The sequence below is a fragment of the Bufo bufo genome, chromosome 1 (genome assembly GCF_905171765.1).
Source record: "Bufo bufo chromosome 1, aBufBuf1.1, whole genome shotgun sequence".
Taxonomy (NCBI): Eukaryota; Metazoa; Chordata; class Amphibia; order Anura; family Bufonidae; genus Bufo; species Bufo bufo.
The window spans coordinates 201,643,478-201,666,150 of record NC_053389.1 but is presented as its reverse complement, the minus strand read 5'-3'; the positions used below and the strand labels follow the sequence as shown (position 1 = coordinate 201,666,150).

The 22,673-nt window shown below is 40.7% G+C and overlaps 1 protein-coding gene across 1 annotated transcript in view; it reads right to left on the bottom strand.

Annotated features, from left to right (window-relative positions):
• Positions 1–22,270, bottom strand: part of IL11 (interleukin 11) — a 37,001-nt gene extending 14,731 nt beyond the window's left edge. The window contains exon 1 of the mRNA XM_040415597.1: positions 22,225–22,270. Coding sequence (XP_040271531.1) covers positions 22,225–22,231 — 7 coding nt within the window. The 5' untranslated portion in view covers positions 22,232–22,270. The remainder of the gene's footprint in view (positions 1–22,224) is intronic.
• Between the last annotated feature and the right edge of the window lie 403 nt (positions 22,271–22,673).

Below are 22,673 nucleotides of genomic sequence, written 5' to 3'. Positions count from 1 at the left end.
AAATATGACTGTAATTAACCAGGGAACCTGTCAGGATTTCAAGTTGGGCATCCTTTGGGACAGGTTCCCTTTAAGGATTTCTGACTATATTGCTTTTATGGTATTTAGAGCTGCTTTGATATCACTTTTAGACCACAAACATTCTTTACTAAACCAATAGAAACTAAATATTTCTTCCACACATGTTTGCTCTACATTGTATGCAGAGTTTTATTTCGGAGAACCTCCTACTCATTAATCCAATTATGCACGCTATAATAAGCTGTGCGCTGCCCTGAAACTCTGCAGCGATCAGAGAGTTCAAAAGTTGCTTAACAGCCTCTAAACTAATAGGGAGATTTATGAATGGACAGTCTTTTGTTCCCAGCTCTCCCTGTCATTGTGACGTATATTCCTGGCATCCTTGGCAGAGCACTCAACCTTAGCTGCCAGATCAGTAACAGTAACAGTAATGTGAAAATTCTAGCCTGCTGTTCTTTTGTCTGTTTTTTTTTTCTAGTTGGAAAAACTAGAGTGAAGATAAAGAAAAGTAACAAAATGAAAAATGTGACACATTACATGTGTTTTCCTTGGGTCTTTTTAGCATATACTGAATTACTTTTACTTGACAAAAAGAAAGAAAACAAAAACTAAAAGAAAATAGCGAACATTCCTTTTATCCATTCTTCTCTCTTTTCTTTTTACCCCACATCTAAATTTCCTATAGTCAGTTAACATAGAATATATGAAAGAAATATATATATATAATATATATTGTTTCATGTAAAAACCCGTAAAGTTAATTTCTGATGTTTGCTACACATTATATGAAAAATTTGTTTAATATGGAGATAAATGGAAATGTCCTTATAAATACTTTGCGATTTTTATTATTATTTAAAGACATAATTGTCCTTCTTAAGGGTATATTAGACAGGCAGATTGTCTGCCAGATCATCGCTACGAGCATTCGTAGGAACGCTCGTTAGCGATTAACTGACAGTGTAATACTGCCGCCGATTACCCGATGAACGAGAAAATGCTCATTCATTGCGCAATCCCAATCTTTCAACAGGTTTAAAAATCATTGTTTGCCGAAGGCAGATAATGGTGTCTAGTCATGATCTGCTGCCGGCAAACAATGATTCAATATAGGCAACAGTGATGGTATTAGTGATCCCTCCTCCCCATACAGTGGAGGAGATTGCTGCATGTAATAGCAGAGGTCTCCTCCACTGACTAGCAGGCAATTGCCAGTAAGGAACACTTCCCTCCGGACAGTCACCTACCTAATTTGCCAGTCTAATACAAGCTTTATTTAAAACTAAAACACTTACCAATTAGGAATAATAAAAACATTTCCAGCATTGTACTTTGCCTCACTTGAAAGACATTTGTCATATACCGAGCCTTATATACAGTATTCAAATAGACACATCTTTCCTTATGTATAGCAAGTATAGAAAGTTCATTCCATATACAAAGCTGAGGGGCAATTCAACTACGAAAGAAACCAATTAAAAGTTTTCCAGAAAATTGCTGTTCACTAGTTCCTGATCTCTCTCGATACACAAAGGAAACAACTGCTCAGCCAATCGAATTCTATACTTTATTTTAAAAAATTAGCCAAATACCCCTTTAAGGATTTTCTGTCTGCATGATCAGTCTTGTTAAACTAGGCAGATTTCCTGCCAAGGTTGATCATGCTGATTAAAACAATACCTTAGTTATCTTTGCAAGTGGTAGCATTGCAGAGATATGAGGATTTTCATTTTTATGCAAATCAGGCATTTGGAGCACCAAGGGGCAGGGTGTAGCACTTTGAGCACCACTACAGTACGCGAATAGTGCTCATTAGACTCCCCCCTCCACTTTGATAGTCCTGTCTATTGGTGCCTGTACTGTGACTCTCAAATAATCATTGGTGGGTCAGCGTTAATATATTATATGGAGTCATTGGTGTCAGTGGGTTTTAACAAAATCATGCATTCCCCTAGGAATACGTGCTGTGGTGTATATGTTTGCAATCATTGGTGGCAGTGGAGCCTCTACAGAGAGGAGCAAGTGCTGTGCGGGAAGGAAAGGATACTTACCTTTCCATCCTGTCGGCAGCTACATTATTTGTGTGAAGCCACTGGCGACTATAGTCCATCCAGAAGTGGAGGTGCTGGCAGCTTCACACATGGCTGAGGAGCACAGCTTCTGGCAGTATAGAAAGGTAAGTATTCTCACCTTCTGGCACAGCGCTCACTCCTTTCTGCCACCAGTGATTCATTGACAAAGATAAAAATCCTCGTTTCTCTTCAACGTTGCAACGTACGTGTACAAAGATAAATAAGCTATATTTTTAATCAGCATGAGCAACCCTAATAGGCGATATACCTGGTTTAGTAGGGTTGATCATGCTGACAGAGGCTTGTTAAGTTGAACAAGTATTGAAATATATAATGAATATAAATGAGTTCAGTGTTTTCAGTAATATAAATATTAACTCAACCATTTTTTTCATCAAATGATCTTTTCTGTAATTATTTTCTTGAACGTTTCAAGAAAAATATAAAAGTAGAAATGGAGTAAATCATATGTAGAAAATGATTTAAAGAAAATCAATTAACCCTCTTAAAGTCATCACACCAGGAAATATGTTTTCTCTGGTCTTTTCCCTAATTGGCCTTAGAGACTGAAAGCATCTAAACTAAACCTGGTTTAAAGATCACTGAATCCCCTTTGGGCTATTTAAATCACTTGAACTCTGGAGCACGGCCAGCTATTCATAAGTGTACACAGGGCTGACATACAATTTCCTTGCACTTACATAGGCTTCCCTATTTCCTGCTCTTCTTAACAGCTTTGTGCACATTCTTCTCGCCTTTGAAGAGCAATTCCACACATATAGTACTGGAATTTAGGATCATAATGTCTTACAGCTAGTAGTCACCATATTGAAATGTTTCAAAGAGTAGCCGTACGCATAGTCATGTCATCATTCAAAACATTCTTTCGGAAGAGGGCAAAATCATTTCACGATTCTATTTCATGCTGCCTATAAAAATTACTAATATATTCCGGAGTCCACCACACATTCACATCAGTCCATCTGATGGTGCTGACACTGTAATTTCCCTAATTCAGATGGACATCTAAGAAGGGAAAACTACATACCCTCATTTGAAGGTAAAAGGACGCTATCACATTCAACATGGTGTCTGGTCTGATCTGATATAGAGCAGCTTGATATATTGTTTTGTGGGTAAGAATTGGCATAACTTGTGTTTATTAATTTACATTGCTGCTATTTCTATGTGTAGGGGTCTAGTGGGCAGTCCTACCCATCCCTTTCCTTTATCAGAGTGCATACAGAAGTAGCTGTCAGTAGGACCACCCACTGGACTCCTTAGCATAGGAAGAGCAGGAATTTTCACCCCAAAACTAGTCCAAAACGGACTGCCGGAGAATGCGCCTTATTTATCACAAGGTCTGCCCCATAGAAAATGCATAGAATACATCGGTCTTGCTAAATATCTCACACTGTATCAGTTAGAGAATCAGAGTGATGAATACATGACACAGCTGAGGATCAGAGGGGATCGGATAACCTTAAAGGGGTTATGCCATGACTAATGTAAAATATGAAAATCAGACATCATATAGAACACGACAATCTCTTTCTAACAAAGCCAGAACCAGCCCTGCACCTCACATGGATCCAGAGATCTCCCCATTCATTGCTGTGCCAGATTTATATCAAGCTGACAGCTCAAGGGGAGTGTCTTTTCTGCTGCAGCTAAGGGGGCGTGTCCATGGTCTCCCTATCACAGCTCAGGAGGCCTTTGAATGATGAAACTGAGCATGTGCGGCCTTCTCAGTGAGCAGGGCAAAGAAATAAGAAAAAAACAGCAGGTGGCGCTATACAGATACATTTTATTGAATAACTCATTGGCTATACTGAATATTTATTTCCTTGCACTTACAAAAGTATTCACATCCAGGTGCTGGTTTGAAAACTAGAATATTTTTTTGTGGGACAACCCCTTTACATCATGTACCTTTCTAGCAGGCCAGAGAATAAATCATTTGTCGGAGTGCTTCGTTAAGGCTCAGACTAGGTTGTCATAGATTTCACTGCACTTAAAGGGGTTGTCCGGGTTCAGAGCTGAACCCAGACATACCCTTATTTTCACCCAGGCAGCCCCCCTGAGGCTAGCATCAGAGCATCTCATGCTCCGATGCGCTCCGTTGTCCTGCGCTAGATCTCTTTTGTTTATCATAACACACTGTCGGGTGGAAGCTTCCGCCCGGCAGTGTGTTCGGTGATGTCACCGACTCTGATGGGCGGGCTTTAGCACAGGGCAAAGGAGAGCATCGGAGCATGAACTGCTCCGATGCTCAAGTCATGGGGGCTGACGGGGTGAAAATGGAGGTATGTCCGGATTCAGCTCTGAACCCGGACAACCCCTTTAATGTATGATATTCTAATAAATACACTGCATAATTGTGCACAGAGAGGTGTTTCTGTGTTTCCTTGTGTATTTAAATGCAATGGTTTTTCAAACGTTATCATAAGATTTTTATCACTTTTGAACTCTATGGAAACTACACGCTCATATTGCTGAACTAAGCCTTTGAGGTTTGGCTAACATTCCAAGTTTCATTTCATTCCCTATTTTAGCCAAAAAGGCAGTGAGATAAAGGTCTTGTCTGATGAGCTTAGCAATGGGTAAGCCTTAGGCATTCGGAACATTCTTTATATTGCTTGCTGTCCTCCTGACACGCAGTAATTAATAGGATTAAATTCCAGTTACCTCTACACTACATCCTGCCACTCGCTAACACCATCCCAAGAGCCTAATAAAAATGTCTGCCTCGTAACTATTAAAGTACTACTAAATCTGTCTATCATAGATGCTGTTACACTGTTGTCAGAAGTATCGCTGGCATCCCTTCCCCGTAGTTTTGCTAGATTTGAAACACTCGCCCAAGAAAAAATGTTGCTTCGGGGAAAGAATATTTATTTCAAAAATGAAATCTGTGCTACCTGACAAAAGCTGACTGTGTTGAGTGTGATTGTGACAGCAAAGGCGACATTTTGGCACAACTGGTATGGACAGAAAGCCAAGATGCATATTCAAAGACTGTGTGTGGTCCCAGGAATGAGATGACTGACAGTTCTGCTTAGCAGCATTACAGCATAGAGCCACGTGTGGGGTCAGACATGAGACTTCCTTGTCAGTGCTGTACAGATAGCCTCAATTCTCATCCTTTTACAATATTTGCTGCATGATAGCTTGCTTAGTTGAATTTGCATTTTTGTGTCTTTTTAATCACTAAAAACTATATACATTAAGAAAAGAACCAATGTGTCTATAAATTATTTTTCTGACCTTCTGTTATAATGTATCATATTAAAAATGCATTAAAAATTAAGGGGATTTTTAGGTGTAGTTATCCCAGTGTCAGACTGGGGTGCCCAGAGCCCACCTGTAAAGTTCATTTTGGGGGCCCACTATTCAGATAAATGGAAATAAAACCTGCTCATACAGAGGTAGCAAGATGCTACAAGATGATTATGGGGCAGCCTGCAGCAAATTCAAGAAGGTGGGTTCCTAGAAAAACAGAATACTGGCTGGTATGCTTCTGTACTTAGAAGTCATCCCAGCCACCCAATGAATCTATAATAATAATCTGGGTACTTTGTTAAGCTGTCTACCTATGAACATTGGCTGGATGACATGCTGTACGCTGCCTATTTCTATTCAGTGCAGTCAGTCTACTGTGTTATGAGCCACTTGTGCGGACTAGGGGCCCACCTTACTCATGGGCACCCTGGGAGATTCACCTGTACTCCTGTGGGCCAATGTGAGCCTGGGTTATACTATAACTAGGTTCACACAGAGCTTTTTGGAGAAGGTTTTGAGGCTCACATCCCTGCTGGTTTTTCACCCAAAGCCAGAAGTGGATCCAGCACGAAGAAGTAGCACACCGTATTTTTCGCCCATAAGACGCACCTAGGTTTTTGAGGAGGAAAATAAGAAAAAAAAATTTTTTAACCAAAAGGTGTGCTTTTGGTGGGTTTTGAACTAATGGTGGTCTGTGCATGATACTACTATGGGGGATCTGTGGTTGGCACTGTTATGGGGGGGATCTGTGGATGGCACTGTTATGGGGGATCTTTGGATGGCACTGTTATGGGGGGATCTGAGGGGGGCATTGTTATGGGGGGATCTGTAGATGGCACTGTTATGGGGGGGGGTGATCTGTGGATGGCACTGTTATGGGGGGTGATCTGTGGATGGCACTGTTATGGGGGGTCATCTGTGGATGGCACTGTTATGGGGGGGATCTGTGGATGGCACTGTTATGGAGGGGATCTGTGGATGGCACTGTTATGGGGGGTGGATCTGTGGATGGCACTGCTATATATGTGTCACCCACAGATCCCCCACCCCATAACAGTGCCATCCACATATCCCCACCCCATAATAGTGGCCTCCACAGATGCCCTAATATACCGGAGCTAAACCTGTGGGAGGGGCCGGTGGCATGCAAATGCGGCGGGGCCGGTGTGGTCACTGTACTCCGGCCCCGCTGCTCACTCACTGCTTTATTGCCTAAACCTTTTATAATAATAACTTTAATTGAAGTTTTGATCCCCAGCCCCATCTGTACTACTTACTAAATGTCCTGTAGCAGGCAGAGCAGGGAGGCCGGTCGGCCTTAACTCACTAATGTCACGTGCCTGCGCCGCCTACTTTATGAATGAAGTAGGCGGCGCAGGCACGTGACATCAGTGAGTTACGGCCGGCCGCCCGCCCTGCTCTGCCTGCTACAGGACATTTAGTAAGTAGAACAGATGGGGCTGGGGATCGGAACTTCAATTAAAGTTATTATCATAAAAGGTTTAGGCATTAAAGAAGTGAGTGAGCGGCGGGGCCGGAGTACAGTGACCGCACCGGCCCCACTGCATTTGCATGACACCGGCCCCTCCTCCCTTCCCCCTCCAGCTGATACATTGCAGACTGCAATGTAAAATGGCAGCATTCGCCCCATAAGACGCAGGGGCATTTCCCCCCCACTTTTGGGGGGGAAAAAGTGCGTCTTATGGGGGCGAAAAATACGGTAAGTCTTTTGTTTATTATTGAATCCACTTCCTGCAGGAAAATCTGCCTCAAAACCTGTTCCAAAAAAACTTAGTGTGAAACTACCCTTAAGGGGTTGTCCCACGAGTATACCTCATATTAATATTTCCTTTCAGGACATATGGCTCTCATAGAAGTGATCCCTCACTCAGCCAATCACTGTCTATAGCAGGTCATCGCTGAAGGACAAGCTGAGCTATCACATTTCCATGTTGAGAGGAACTTGGAAATACAGAGACTGGTGGAGGACACGGGAAACATTGGGATGGGGGGCAGGGTATTTGTGATGCGAGTGCTACTTTTAATTTTTTAACCGTTCTGAGCCTTTAAAAAACAAAAAACATCTGTATGCCTTAATCTTGAGACCACTTTAATATATTAGGTATGCATGTGTTAATTTTATTAATTAATTATATATTTTATATTAGTTATATAAAAATATTGACTTCCTTTATAGCTGTTGTTGTAGTCAATATGCGTCATAAATGCAAGTCCTGTCAAAGTGGTTAGGTTCACCTGCTGATAACCGTATAACATAGTAACATATGGGGTCATTTATCAAAGGTGTAAAGTAGAACTGGCTTAGTTGTTCATAGCAACCAATCAAATTCAACATTTCATTTTCCAAAGGACCTGTCAAAATGAAAGGAGGAATCTGATTGGTTGCTATGGGCAGCTAAGCCAGTTCTACTTTACACCAGTTTGATAAATGACCCCAATAGTCTGAGAAAAGACATCTGTCCATCCAGTTCAACCTGTTATTCTGCAAGTTGATCCAGAGGAAGGGGGAAAAAAACTGTGAAGTAGAAGCAAATTTTCCTCATTTTAGGGCGAAAACTTCCTTCCTGACTCCAATCAGGCAATCAGAATAACTCCCTGTAGTAGCTGAAATTTCAAAGATGTAAAAGGACTCAACAATTATTTCTTTCCTGTGAAGAATAAAGCTATTTAAAAATTAATCTGTCGGGACCATTTGAAAATGGTTTGCCAAATATATGACCTAAATGTATACATCTACATGCCCATATAGTTTCATATTTATACCATTGCTGTATGCCTTTTTGTAAAGTTGCATTGAATAGCATGCTTGACTGCACTTCTAAATACTGCTAAGGCTGCAGGACCAAACATATGTCAAAAGTACCCTCTGATGTAGTAAAGTCAATAGTCACATTGGCGTGAGAATCTGTGCTCCACAGAAGTGGTGTGAATTTAGTCTTGGTTACCATGGAAGCTTCTGACGTCATGAAGATGATGTTGAATGGTTTCTGGTGACGCAGACAGGTAGAATAAATGTTTAAGAGACTGAAGTTTCCATTACAATAAATGACCGCTTGCAGTAAAGTCCTACTGAGATAGTTTAAGAAAAAACCTAGATAAGGTCAAAGGACGTTTAGACTCTATATTATGGCTCTCTCACACCTCTAGTCTGCTGGTAAAACCAAGAAAAAGAATGCAAAGTTTTTGATAATGGAAAAAAAATTAAATACAAAATAAAATAGGCAAAATGAATTGTGGAGAACACTGACAAACTCCACAATTCCAAGAAGTAATCATCGACTTTGCCATGATGAGAGAAAAAAACTGTTAAAAAGATAGCAAAGACCTACCAAGTATAGTAAGTATGTGAATTTCTAGATTGGAGTAAAGTTTATTTTATCCTTAAAGGAAACCTGTCATGTGGATATTTGATTATAATCTAACTAATTATATACAATCATTAAGTACTAAAAAGTGCCTTAGATGTAGTCACTTACTGGTGTGACAGATGGTTACCTCATAATATACACACAAAAATGCCACATGCCGCATGCTAATGAGCTGATTTGAGTCCAGTGTGATGTCAGTGAGTCCAGCGTTTTTTTAATTCAGAGCTATAGCCACTCCCCTGCCCACCTGCTGCTGATTCATATGGAAAATAACTGTCAATCAGCAGCAGGTAGGCGGGGAGAGTCAGGAGCTCATGAATATTCAGGACACATCATTATGAGCTGGAGCTTTTCAATACAAGACGCTGGCAGATTGACTGGGTCAATTAAAGAAAGTGACCCAGCATTTTGCTAAGAGAATCAGTCACTTATTTATGTTGCCCTTAGTTAGGACACCATAAAACTGGTGACGGGTTCCCTTTAAGTTATGATCATCATAGTCACCAGAGGTAATTATCCTTTGGCAGCAAGGTGAGGTTTCTTGATAATTGCCTTTTTTTAAATCTAAGTGCCTGGTAATGTGATGTAGATTATAAAATGTAGTATTGTGTATGCTAAAGTACATTTCTAAACAGCTATCTGCAGATGAGGTTTTGGCTTAGTTATTATCTAAGCATGCCTCAAGGCCTGTTTAAAAGGTTGAACATTGACTTATAGGATAGCTACCTTATATCTGGTCGCATTAGAGGCAGAGCTTACGACGAGCTGATTTGCATAATTCTGGTATTCGTTGATTTGCACTTTTGAATTTTTAAAACTTAAAAGTATATAACTGCCATCAGTGGGATGTATATTTAGAATTAGCTCTGAGGTGTATTGGTTCTTATTGAAGAGACCCTGGTATATGGAGACTTACAGCCAATGCTCCATGGGAAAAAAAATATGCAAATGAGTTCTCTTATTAGTTTCCAAAAGGAAGAGACACCTATCTGTAGACAGCTGTTTTGTGGTTCCTCCTCCTTGAGCAGGGTACTCTTTAGCTGGATGAGATATCTTGCATGCAGCTCTTGGGTGGTGGGGGTTACTGGTTCTTACTGAAGAGTCTCAGCTAGCATATGTAGACTTACATACAGATAATGATTCATGGGAAAACTATGCAAAATTGTTTTTTTCAAGGAAGAAAACTCATATCAGCCAAACCAGAGCCTTCTCCAAAAGAAAAAGATACCCATCTGTTGACAGTTGCTTTGAGGCTCTTGCCCTCTGGTGGTACAGAACAGGGGCCACCAAAGGCTGATTGAGATGATGCAGCTCTCATTGGAAACTAGTCATACTTGAGCAGACCCAGCTGGTATATGGAGAACTCCGATGTGTGGTCAATCTTGAAGTGTGACTCTAGATGCTTTATACTTTTTCTTTGGTGTTTCATACCTTCACCGCATAATAATGTGTGTGTGTTTTTGAACACTCCTTTGAAAATGCATTTAATCCTGTGGTAGTGACTGTTTCAAGTTTTCTGTATACCTGGCCTATACATTTAATAATCATGTAATCCTGTCCTTCAGACTACACACAGGGAATGCTAACAACCCTAAATAGGCTTGCGTAGCTCAGTAAAAAAGTGTTTTTGACAAAAAGAATAAAGCATAGATCAATTCCTTTCTGCCAACTTAACTGGCAGAGACATGCCTTTCAGGCAGTCATTCAACAAACCTATTAGAACAGACCCATGAGGACATCATTAGGCAGGGCGGGGTTGACCGGTGAATGGGTTTTGCATTCGTGTTGAGACGTCCAAAAAAATTTTTTGCCATGTGAGAACATCTCATGTCTCCATAGCAATTCCTCCACGCCGTAAAAGAGGTAAAGCAATGTAGAAGAGGGAAAAAAAAGGACAGAGAAAGGCTAAAGTGAAATTCGGAAACACTGATGGTGTTCAAGCTTTCCAAGGAGGCGAGGCTGGATGAAGTCAAATATTTTATGGAAAGTGGACTGTAAAGAGCAAGGAAAATGGCATTTAGAAAGAGGTGCCATTGAATGGGCCATTCTTTTTCCAACTAAACCAAATCTTATTGGAACACTTCATGTTCTTCCAGTAGTAGAGACACTAAGTCTGCTCCTAAATATGCTGCAATAGGCAAAATGCTGTTGCTTTTTAAGAGAATCCTATATTACACTCAGTGCTGTGATAGTTAATCTCTTAGCATAATGAATGCTTTTATACAGAAGTTCACAGTGTAGGTGAAATCACTGTGGTAGGGTGGGCGGATCACAAATACCCAGACCAGCTGTGCAGTCTTTAGGGTTTTGCTTACTGTCATGTAAAATTAAGAAAAACTGAATATTAACAAGAAAATACAAGTGTAAATAGTAAAACACTTTTTATCACATAGATTATATACATTACTGGGAGTGGTCTTTTGTGCTGCCAGATCCATTCCACACTGAAGAAATTGGGAGGATTGTGTTTCTAAACTACTGATAAGGTAACTTTATAGAAGAATTTAAGAAAGACCAGACCTGCTTCACAAATAGTGCTCATAAGAGTCAATGGTAGTTAAAGAACAATCCAAACATACTGTTCTGTATATCAAATGGATAGCTTCTTGCTGGAAGATCCCATCCACCCCAGGAAAGACGATCAGCATGTATGGATGTACATGATCTGCATTGATGGATTCATACCCAAATCGGTTGAGATTGCCTTCCACATGGATGAGTGGGTACAAAGAATGCCACAAAAACATTCCCTAGACTATAATGCTGCCAACACCAGCTTGTGTTCTTCCATCAATGGTTACAGGGTGTTTGTTCTCTGATGTTTCTCACCTGACACACCAGTGTCCATCCGTTTGATGAAGCAGATAACATGACTCATCAGAGAAGGCAATCTTTGCCAATCAGCAGAGGTCCAATTCCAATATTGCCACGAAAATTGAGGACGTTTCTGCTGATGCAACTTTAGCAGAGCTGCAGTAGGGTTGACTGAACTGTTGTTTTAGACACACTTCTGGTAGCCCTTTGGTTCATTTTGGTGGTAAACTGCTCCACTGTAGAATGTATGTCTACCCTTGCTTAGCTTCATAGCCAACGTTCACCTCTAACATCATTTGGCACGTGGTGCTCTGCAGTTTCCACATTGCTTATTCGCAATGGTGCCATTTGTCCACTCACAATACACTTTCATCACAGCAGCATGCGAACAGTTCACAAACTGCGCAGTGTCAGAAATACTGCCACCCTTGACCCAAAAGCCAATTATCATCCCTTCCTGCAACTCTGATAAATGGCACCTTTTATCCATGACAACAATGAGGGATATGTGTGCAGACAGCCTGTCACGCACCTTACATATCTAACCACTTAGCCAGCTCACGGCACGTGACTTCCTTCATGAGCTAAGTTTTGTGTGGTCATAATAATGTGACTTGACTGTGTATTTCTTAGGCCAATGTTACCAACTTGTCAATGTGACTATGAGACAACAAGTGGAAGAAATCCAAAACTTCTGGGGTTTAGCCTCATTCACCACTATTTGTTGCAATTCTGGCTGTGTTATGTTATGATCGTGCGGACATACATTGGTGTGTGGCTTATTAGACAGAGCAACAACTTTGCTACATTTTAGAAACAGCTCCAGCTGATCAACATAAGCCAGGCATCCTCAAACTGCGGCCCTCCAGCTGTTGCAAAACTACAACTCCCAGCATGCCCAAACAGCCTACAGGTATCAGCCTACAGCAGGGCATTGTGGGAGTTGTAGTTTTACAACAGCTGGACGGCCGCAGTTTGAGGATGCCTGACATAAGCCATGAGAGCACTGCAAAAAGCATGTGGGATGCATTGCAAAAATAGAAAGATCCAATTTAGGCTGGAATCACACATGCAATTTGTGATGCTTTTTTTTTTTTTTTTTTTTTAGCCAAAGAAGTGGATCTAACACAAAGAAGTACAGGTCCTTCAATGACATTTCACACTTCTTGCTTTGGCTCAAAAAGTCCATAAAAAACTGCATCAAAACTTCCACAAAACTGAAAAAATGTCTGATTCCAAGGAAATTTTTCAGAATTCAGATGCAACAAATAGGGACACTTAAGAAAACGCTGTACAGTATAGAAAAAAGAATAGCAAAAGGGATTTCCAAAATGGACGAAAAAAAAGTAAAAGCTACAGTTTCGGATACATGTGCAGGTGGCAACGTTAAAGTGACAAATAGTCAGAAGTTGCAAGGCTGGTGCATTGACATAACAAGTCCCATGGCAAGTAAAAGAAACTTTTCATCAAACTTTAGGAAACGCTCTGTTTTGCAGATGGGAGCAGAATAAATGCAGAAGGAATTGGGCAGGGAATACCCTTGTACTTCCAAAAAAATGGACGCAAGTAAAAGACATATTATATGTTCCCATTCTAGGAGGAGGATTGTTATCCATAAGATGTATGACAGCTAAAGGACTCACTCTAAAATGCAACAAAGATGTGTATGCTATCCTGGATGCAAAGCAGATAGCAGCCAGTGCCAAAGCGGATGAACATTTGCATAACCAGTGGCGGAACTGGTTAAACTCATGCACACATGGACTTTCTATCCACATGTGGCACAGGTCTAGATCACAGACATCCAGAAAGCAAAATAAAAATAAAAGTGGATCCTGTCAAAATGATCTTTTACTGTCCACTTGTTGTTACAATCAGTGGGTTTGGAACCACAGTGTCAACAAACTAGTTTGACTTTGGGCTAATCCTGTCAGTCCCCTGGTACTAACTGTTTAACCCCTATACAGGGGTCTAGACTTTACTGCAGGGGATCCACCAGGCCACTACCTTCTAGAGTAGTCCTGGTGTGGTTAACAGCTGATCTATGGGGGTCAGAGATACTGGTGCGGGGCACCTAGGGATCATGTGAAACTCATAGTAGCAGGCTGAGGTCAGGGCAGGCAGAGTTTGTGCAAATTCAAGAAACAAGTCTGAGGTCAGGGCAGGCAGCAGCAGATCAATACAGTAATTAGGCAGAGGTCAGGTAGCAGAGGGTCATAGTTAGGAATCAGACACAGGTTGGTGCACAGGCAGACAAATGGAACAGCACACCTTTCTCAGGCAGAGAATGAGACAAACAGCATGGCATATATAGCAAACACTGATTAACACATTAGAAGCAGCTTGATGCTAATGTCTGTAAAGGGCTAAGGAACATATTAGCACTATATAAGTGCATAAAATAAATAAATAAGCAGCTTCACACAGAACCAAAAGAGGATTTAACCCTTGCACTGGACCTGCGACAGACACAGGGTAAGTGGAGCAGCTAAGGCTGCCGACATAACACTTGTCAGTTCTGATTGCTGCATTAAATTTAAAGCTGCATTTTCTAAAAGTCAGAATAAGGTCTCATGATGTGTGTGGTCCCATGTAACTAGCTACACCTGGAGGTAACAGATATATAGTGACTTTTACTTCTTTAACTTTACCTTTTCCATTAACTCCTATTCATATATGTTAGGAGGATCCTCACTTCTGTTGTTGCTATGTTCAGTATATCCTGATCAGAATACATTTGTGTCTTCTGCACAAGTGGCTGAAGTCAGTGCAAGCCCAAACTCAAGTTAGCAGACACAACTAAGCCGAGATACAGAGCCAAGATGCTCACATCTCTTACACAAGTTAAGCACAGTCATTGTATATGATTCCACAACTTGGAAAGACATATCTCAACTCTCAGGAGAAGCCATAAATAAAAATCATGCATAACACCATGCTATTATTAGGTTAAATATTTGCTAGTTTTTGGCAGGGACTGTATGGCAACCTCAACTTCCTATGATATATATGCTATATATTAGGTGAGCTAGTTACAAGGGTTGTTTAGCAGGAAAAATATATATATATTCCATTGTATCTGAAATGTCAAATAGTTGTACTTACTGATATCTTTTATTGATCCTAGGTCCACCGATCTTCCACTTTCAGCCCTGGTTCCAGGTTCTGGCACTTCTTCTTCTGGCCTGGTCTTGCCAAATTAGAGAGCTTCTTCTCTCCTCCCTGATGTCAGTGACATGCTTGCAGAGGATGATTGACAGGCTCATTTCAACAGCTAAGTCAGCACGCTGATGCAAGGAGCCAGTCAGTCAACATGTCACCGGCTGATAGATGGGAGAGGAAGCTCTCTCCTGTTTCAAAACCAGGCTGGAAGAATTGGTGCCCAGACCCAGGCCCAGGGCTAAGAGTAGGAGATGAGTGCAGCTTTGATCAGTAAAGTATATTAAGTATAAACACAATGGAAATGTTTTAGGTTTTTTTTCTGCTGGAAAGAGATGGGTAAGACACCATGCTAAGCAAGTGGCAATGTCTATATACGTTGCCATGTCAACATTCAGCTTGTCACCATATAGTCCCAATGTAGCTTTACTGGCAAAGTCACAAGAAATAAGTGTAACATGAGCATAAAATGCCCAACTACTATCTACCTATAAACATACTACAATATGTAATGATGTATTGTATATCTTGTAAATGTGAGTATACACTGTATTATTTACCAATGCTTAGAACACTTACACTGCATCTGTATCTATACTGCAGAGTATATCGGTACATATACAGGTGAAACACGAGAAATTTGAATATCGTGCAAAAGTCCATTTATTTCAGTAATGCAAATTAAAAGGAATTGCATTAATGCAGCTTAAAATTTGAATTTTGTGAAAAGGTTCAATATTCTAGGCTCAAAGTGTCACACTCTAGTCAGCTAATTAATCCATACCCCCTGAGCAAAGGGTACCTCAAAATTGTGACTTTGAGGTTTCATAAGCTGAAAGCCATAGTCATCCAAATGATAACAAATAAAGGCTTTAAATATCTCGCTTTGCATGTAATGAGTCTATCTCATATGTTAGTCTCACCTTTTAAGTTGCATTACTGAAATAAATGAACTTTGCACGATATTCTAATTTTTTGAGTTTCACCTGTATGTGTATTTGTTTGCAGAGGTGGACTCCACCTCCTTTCATGGTTTTGGACAGAGAATTCCCAGTCCATCTCCAAAGGATGTTATTACGAGCTCATGATCTTCAATAAGAAGTTGTCTAATGAGTGAATATAAATGAAGCAGACAGGGAGTTTACAATTGTCACTAGTGTTGAGTGAAGCGAAGCATTCAAAGCGGAATTAGGTCCAAAGTGTAGGAAAACTTCGATTTGAAACAAATCCGAATTTTCTCGTGCTTCATGGTAACAAATCAGGTTTTCCTAAAATGGTGGCTGCACGTGTTATAAAGCGAAACTAAGTGTAGAGGAGACAAGCCTGGGAACACAAGATCACCCGTAATGCTGTGCAGCCAGCCAATCCCCAGATAGCTATTCCCTGTCATGTCACAGCCCTATAAAACCCTCATCCCGCATGGTCTCCTCCATTGTCCTGTGAGCTGAGAATAGGGATAGACGTGGAAAGCGCTCATGTGCAGGGAGACTCATTCTGTGTCAGTTTTATTTTATTCCTACATTTACTTATTCCCACATCAGCCATAAACTAAGATATGCAATTCAATAGCAATAAGATGGAAGCCTTTATTATTCCACTGCCAGTGTGCCAACCAATACCATCCAGGCGGCACCCCTTGTAAGGGGGGGCAGGAATTAATGATGACCGTCCTTATCTTTTGCTGGCTTTACTTCTTCCAAATCATCCTTCAAAGTCTCCATGTCCTAGAAAAGTCAGAAAGATTTAGAGAGAGGAGGAGCTGGATGTTCCTGATGGCATATTCTCATCGATATTAGATGATGTGGAAAAGGAGGAAAAGCAGATGTCAGAAGGGCTCCCACCTGTAGGGCAGGAGAGCGCTGGGGTTGGAGAAGTGGGTATGCCAGAGCCGATTAATATTCTATGTTTACTGTCAAATAACCTGCAGGAGATTTCAGGCCTGAACAGCAATAATATGCATTTTGTCCCCCCACCTAACCAGCCAAACCCTATACCAGCAACAGCCCCTTCTAAAGGTGCCGCACAGCCATTAACAATGAAGACGGACTATACAGTGCGGTCTTCACTATTAAATGGAAGGCAGCTGAGGGCTAATTGGCGGCACGGTTCTTCACCGCAGCATGGCCGCAACCCAACCCGAGTGGCCATACCCTAAGGCAGAGTGGCCTGGGTATACCTGATTTATAGCAATTCGTGACAAATTCATTTTAAAACTAATAAAATTTCTTGGCGAACTGTAATTCACCATTACATCTGTAATTGTCACCAAAGACTAGAAAAGTAAAAAAAAAGATATATAAAAATTTTGGCTCAAATGAATTAATAACAGTGTGGTCATGCTCCAGTAATTCTCGAAATGTATACACTGCGTGCAGAATTATTAGGCAAATGAGTATTTTGACCACATCATCCTCTTTATGCATGTTGTCTTACTCCAAGCTGTATAGGCTCGAAAGCCTACTACCAATTAAGCATATTAGGTGATGTGCATCTCTGTAATGAGAAGGGGTGTGGTCTAATGACATCAACACCCTATATCAGGTGTGCATAATTATTAGGCAACTTCCTTTCCTTTGGCAAAATGGGTCAAAAGAAGGACTTGACAGGCTCAGAAAAGTCAAAAATAGTGAGATATCTTGCAGAGGGATGCAGCACTATTAAAATTGCAAAGCTTCTGAAGCGTGATCATCGAACAATCAAGCGTTTAATTCAAAATAGTCAACAGGGTCGCAAGAAGCGTGTGGAAAAACCAAGGCGCAAAATAACTGCCCATGAACTGAGAAAAGTCAAGCGTGCAGCTGCCAAGATGCCACTTGCCACCAGTTTGGCCATATTTCAGAGCTGCAACATCACTGGAGTGCCCAAAAGCACAAGGTGTGTAATACTCAGAGACATGGCCAAGGTAAGAAAGGCTGAAAGACGACCACCACTGAACAAGACACACAAGCTGAAACGTCAAGACTGGGCCAAGAAATATCTCAAGACTGATTTTTCTAAGGTTTTATGGACTGATGAAATGAGAGTGAGTCTTGATGGGCCAGATGGATGGGCCCGTGGCTGGATTGGTAAAGGGCAGAGAGCTCCAGTCCGACTTAGACGCCAGCAAGGTGGAGGTGGAGTACTGGTTTGGGCTGGTATCATCAAAGATGAGCTTGTGGGGCCTTTTCAGGTTGAGGATGGAGTCAAGCTCAACTCCCAGTCCTACTGCCAGTTTCTGGAAGACACGTTCTTCAAGCAGTGGTACAGGAAGAAGTCTGCATCCTTCAAGAAAAACATGATTTTCATGCAGGACAATGCTCCATCACACGCGTCCAAGTACTCCACAGCGTGGCTGGCAAGAAAGGGTATAAAAGAAGAAAATCTAATGACATGGCCTCCTTGTTCACCTGATCTGAACCCCATTGAGAACCTGTGGTCCATCATCAAATGTGAGATTTACAAGGAGGGAAAACAGTACCCCTCTCTGAACAGTGTCTGGGAGGCTGTGGTTGCTGCTGCACGCAATGTTGATGGTGAACAGATCAAAACACTGACAGAATCCATGGATGGCAGGCTTTTGAGTGTCCTTGCAAAGAAAGGTGGCTATATTGGTCACTGATTTGTTTTTGTTTTGTTTTTGAATGTCAGAAATGTATATTTGTGAATGTTGAGATGTTATATTGGTTTCACTGGTAAAAATAAATAATTGAAATGGGTATATATTTGTTTTTTGTTAAGTTGCCTAATAATTATGCACAGTAATAGTCACCTGCACACACAGATATCCCCCTAAAATAGCTAAAACTAAAAACAAACTAAAAACTACTTCCAAAAATATTCAGCTTTGATATTAATGAGTTTTTTGGGTTCATTGAGAACATGGTTGTTGTTCAATAATAAAATTGATCCTCAAAAATACAACTTGCCTAATAATTCTGCACTCCCTGTACATGGAACACTCAGCGGACGCTCGCTTTTTTTGATGCCTGTCCTGGTTATCTGACCACATCTTATATATGTATAGGGAAGTGCTTTCTAGCAGCACGCAAATGGGAGACATGTTTTTGGTGTTTACAACTGTAAAACCTACTTATGTAAGCATTGCTTGCACATTCTGCAGAAACAGACCCAGGATGTGGAGCAATATATGAATCTGTCATGTGTGAACAGATCCAAAGGGCTTGTTCGCATGTGGCATATTTCGGCAGTGTGTTTTTTTAGTGAAAATAAAAAATGGCAGTAACATGTTTGAGGACATACGAGTAGCATTGTCAGCGGCGCCTGTTGCATTATTGCTGAACCCTGAAGTAACAGATATCTGCACTGTTGGTAAAGAAGAAAGGCTCTTGTGTACAGAGCCGCACAAAACGATTCACTCCACTCACAATGTTACCCAATGATGACAGCACTAGCTGAAGAAATTGGATTGTTGAAAGCGAATTTGTGGCTTTGAGCCACTATTTTATGAATATATTAGAAAGTTATCATCAACTGTATAGCAATTCCAATAGATAACGTTGTTGCTGTAAAGACATCACATTACACTAAAGTTGAGGAAAATGGCCTCAACTTTCAGGTGGAATTTAACAATGAACAAACTTTTTAGCCACCGTCATTGTCTGGAATGAAGTCGGCTATTACTTAATTTTTTGGCCAACTGTGTGTTTGATCAATGTTCAGTCAACTGCTATTTAATGTATGTGGTCACCTTTAAAAGGTTGAGTAATGTGACTTTTAAAGTTAACCTTAAACACCACAATATAATCTGTTATTAATATTGGAAAAAAAACTAAAAAACTTAATTTAATATTTAGCGAATTTCAATGAAAACAGTGGCAGTGTCTGGTAGTAATGGTGAATTAGAAAAGTGCCCTTTTTGCACGAGGCATTACACTGTAGTCTGGTTTAAGAAAAATTACTTTGCCCCTTCATTAAGACATTAAAGGGGGGCTTCTTAATGTAGGTGTATTTGAGGTTTGACTGGAGTGGCTATGCACACCTGTGCCAAATTTATGAAAAATGGAGCATGGTGAAATTTTACTCAAGTGCAATATAGTTGCAGCTATTTCAAAGATAGTACGCCTGGGGGGTGCCTGGTGTGGAGTTGCAACTTTTTTAAAAAAAAGTTGCATTTCATAAATGTGACACAAAAATTATCTATGATACAGAAAGAAGAATGGAACCACAATTGCGGCTCTGTCAGCAGGGGACTGGATACTTCGTAGGTATAAGTAAATATGTTTATTAACCGTCAACGCGTTTCAAGGGCGAACAGCCCCTTTCGTCAGGATAAAAATGATCTACTCTGAAATCCGGACCAAACTTTCCCTCTCCATCTGTAGGTAGTCACAAAATTTTCTGCCCAACTTTTTGAAGCCAGAATTCTGGCGTGCAGGGCTTGATAAATTACAAAGCTCAGCTAAACTTATAGAGGCGCCTGTTGTCAAAGCAGAACTTTGAATACAGCTCTGGGCTATAACATTAGATGCAATTCAGGAGGGTCGGCACAAGATAAGTAATACAATGTATCTACAAAGTTACAACGTGTAAGTCTGTTTATAATAACATAATAAAATATTTACATATAACTGGGAAATTTTGTGAAAGTACAACACCCTAAACACTGTACTACAGTATATTAGCGAGCACCGATACATAACATGAAATGTTTTTCACTTTGGGCATCGTCTTATACAGGATTCTATTAGAAGCGCTGTCTCATGTGGGAATAGTTGCATCATAATATTTATTTTCCAAATGGCGTTCTGCCCTGACTTAATGCGGTTCTAATGTTCAAACCTAGGAGATTAAACGCCACAATTGCAGCCAGACATTTATTCTGTGATTGCTGGTTTGGAAGTAGCAGCGATGCTTTGCTGCAAGACATTATCAGGCGGGATATCGTATATCACAGTCTTCATTTGCAGATGAAAACATAATAAGGTAACATAATTAGTTAAAATCATTCAAATCAATTAACTCCCACAAATGAAAGCAACTGCCATATCACCTCATATCAGATCCAAAAGCTGAACCCGCTCTTGGTACTAAATACAGTGTGACAGAAAAATTATATCATTTACAGTAATTTTGGTAATGAACTGCGTATGTATTTTAGGATGCATTATAATGGCAATTGGATAAAGGAAGGACGCCAATAGCAATGAAAGTGTCTGACAATGCATTGTATGCACTCGACGTACCTTCTATACATCTGTGTATTGGTGTGAGGTGGTCCTTCCAATATAATGGGGGAGATAATGGACGTTACATGGTACTGTTGCAAAAGTTACAATTTTTGGTTCATGGACACTGCTACTTTAAATCACGTTTAATATACAGTAATAGCAAACGTTGACACTTCATGCATTAAGTACACAGTTGCAGCAAACCTTGACTTGCCATTTTTCAATGTCTTTTGTTGTCTTAAGCGTCGGTTTAAAGTTTGCTGAAACAGTCCATAGAATGTGTTAAGTGTAACGTTAATGTTTGCTATATGTGCCCCCAAAGGAGTTGTCCCGCTTTGGCAAATGCCATTTACCATGTAGAGAAAGTTAATACAAAGCACTTACTAATGTATTGTGTCCTATGTTGGCTTCATTCATTTTTCCATCACTTTAGACATGGCTATGACCACCCTGCAATCCAGCAGCGGTGGTCGTGCTTGCACACCATAGAAAAGTGCCAGCCTCTCTGGTGGGGGCGGGACCGTGGGAGTACGTATAGGTCCCGTCCACCTTGTATCTGCGCTACAGCTCTGGCCGTACCCCCCTGGAAAGGAGCCATGAATAATGTGATGGAAAAATGAATCCAGCCAGCAAAGGAGGCAATATGGAGAATCACAATACATTAGTATTAACTTCCTCTACATGAAAAATGCCATTTGTTGAAGTGAGACACCCCCTTTAATAAAATCTGAATTTAGAGCCATTACTACGGCTACGTAAAACAATGCTTTCTTCCAGTACCTACAGTACAGTACTATTACTCCAGTCATACGTACCACTCTTACATTATTGTTTAGCAATTCTGTACACCATTTGGCGGCAGTCAATATCTACCGTACCGTACATGTCTGTAATGCCATTCTTTTGGTAATGATACAGTATCCTATCTAAGTCATTTTGTTTTTAAGCACATTTTTAAGTGGCAATGTCATTTACAAATGATATAGTAACAACGTTACCAGGAGATAAACTTTGGATTTGCTTTCCTGAAGTACAAAGAGGAATTTCCTCTCTAAACAGCAGGCGGCGCTATGGCTTCACCGAGCTTAGCTGGACCAGTTGCTTCTGCTGAGGTGATTCCCCCAGAGGTGTCTCTGGGTACCAAGCATCAGGATGCCCTAAGTTACAACATTCGCAGTCTTCTCTCAGAGTGGAAGAAATCTTAGGCATACCGTGAAATCCTGACCCTTAAAGCATTTCAGCTGACAGCCTAGCGAATATGGTTCCAAAGTACGCACACAAGGAAACTTCAGAAAACGGACATGTTGTAGATTTACTTACTTTTCATAGTTCGAGTTGCTTCGGTAAGATGTTTTCTGTTCTGACGATTTTCTCCCTGCGTATTAGTTGTTCCTATTTATCTTTCCACAAGCTATGCCGCACCTTTATCAGGGTTGGTCAGGGTTCCACTTTAATTCACCTGCTCCCCGGCTGTGAGGTAGAAAACAGCAAAGCAAATCCCTGTATTCGCTATGCACAGTGTCTGACAGAGAGAGTGAGTGTGACTGACTTGAGTGGATATATGTGTGAGCATTTGAACTCACACCACTACAAATTGGGGGTTTATATACACCACTGATGGAAGAAAGCAAGTCTCACTATGTGGATGTGTGTGTGTGTTTTTTTTTTTTTTTTTTTTCAGAAGATGACACATCTTGAGTCACATCTTTTCCATTGAAAAAAAAAAATACCTCATACCCAAACCCCTCCTTCTAAAAGTTAAATTTGCA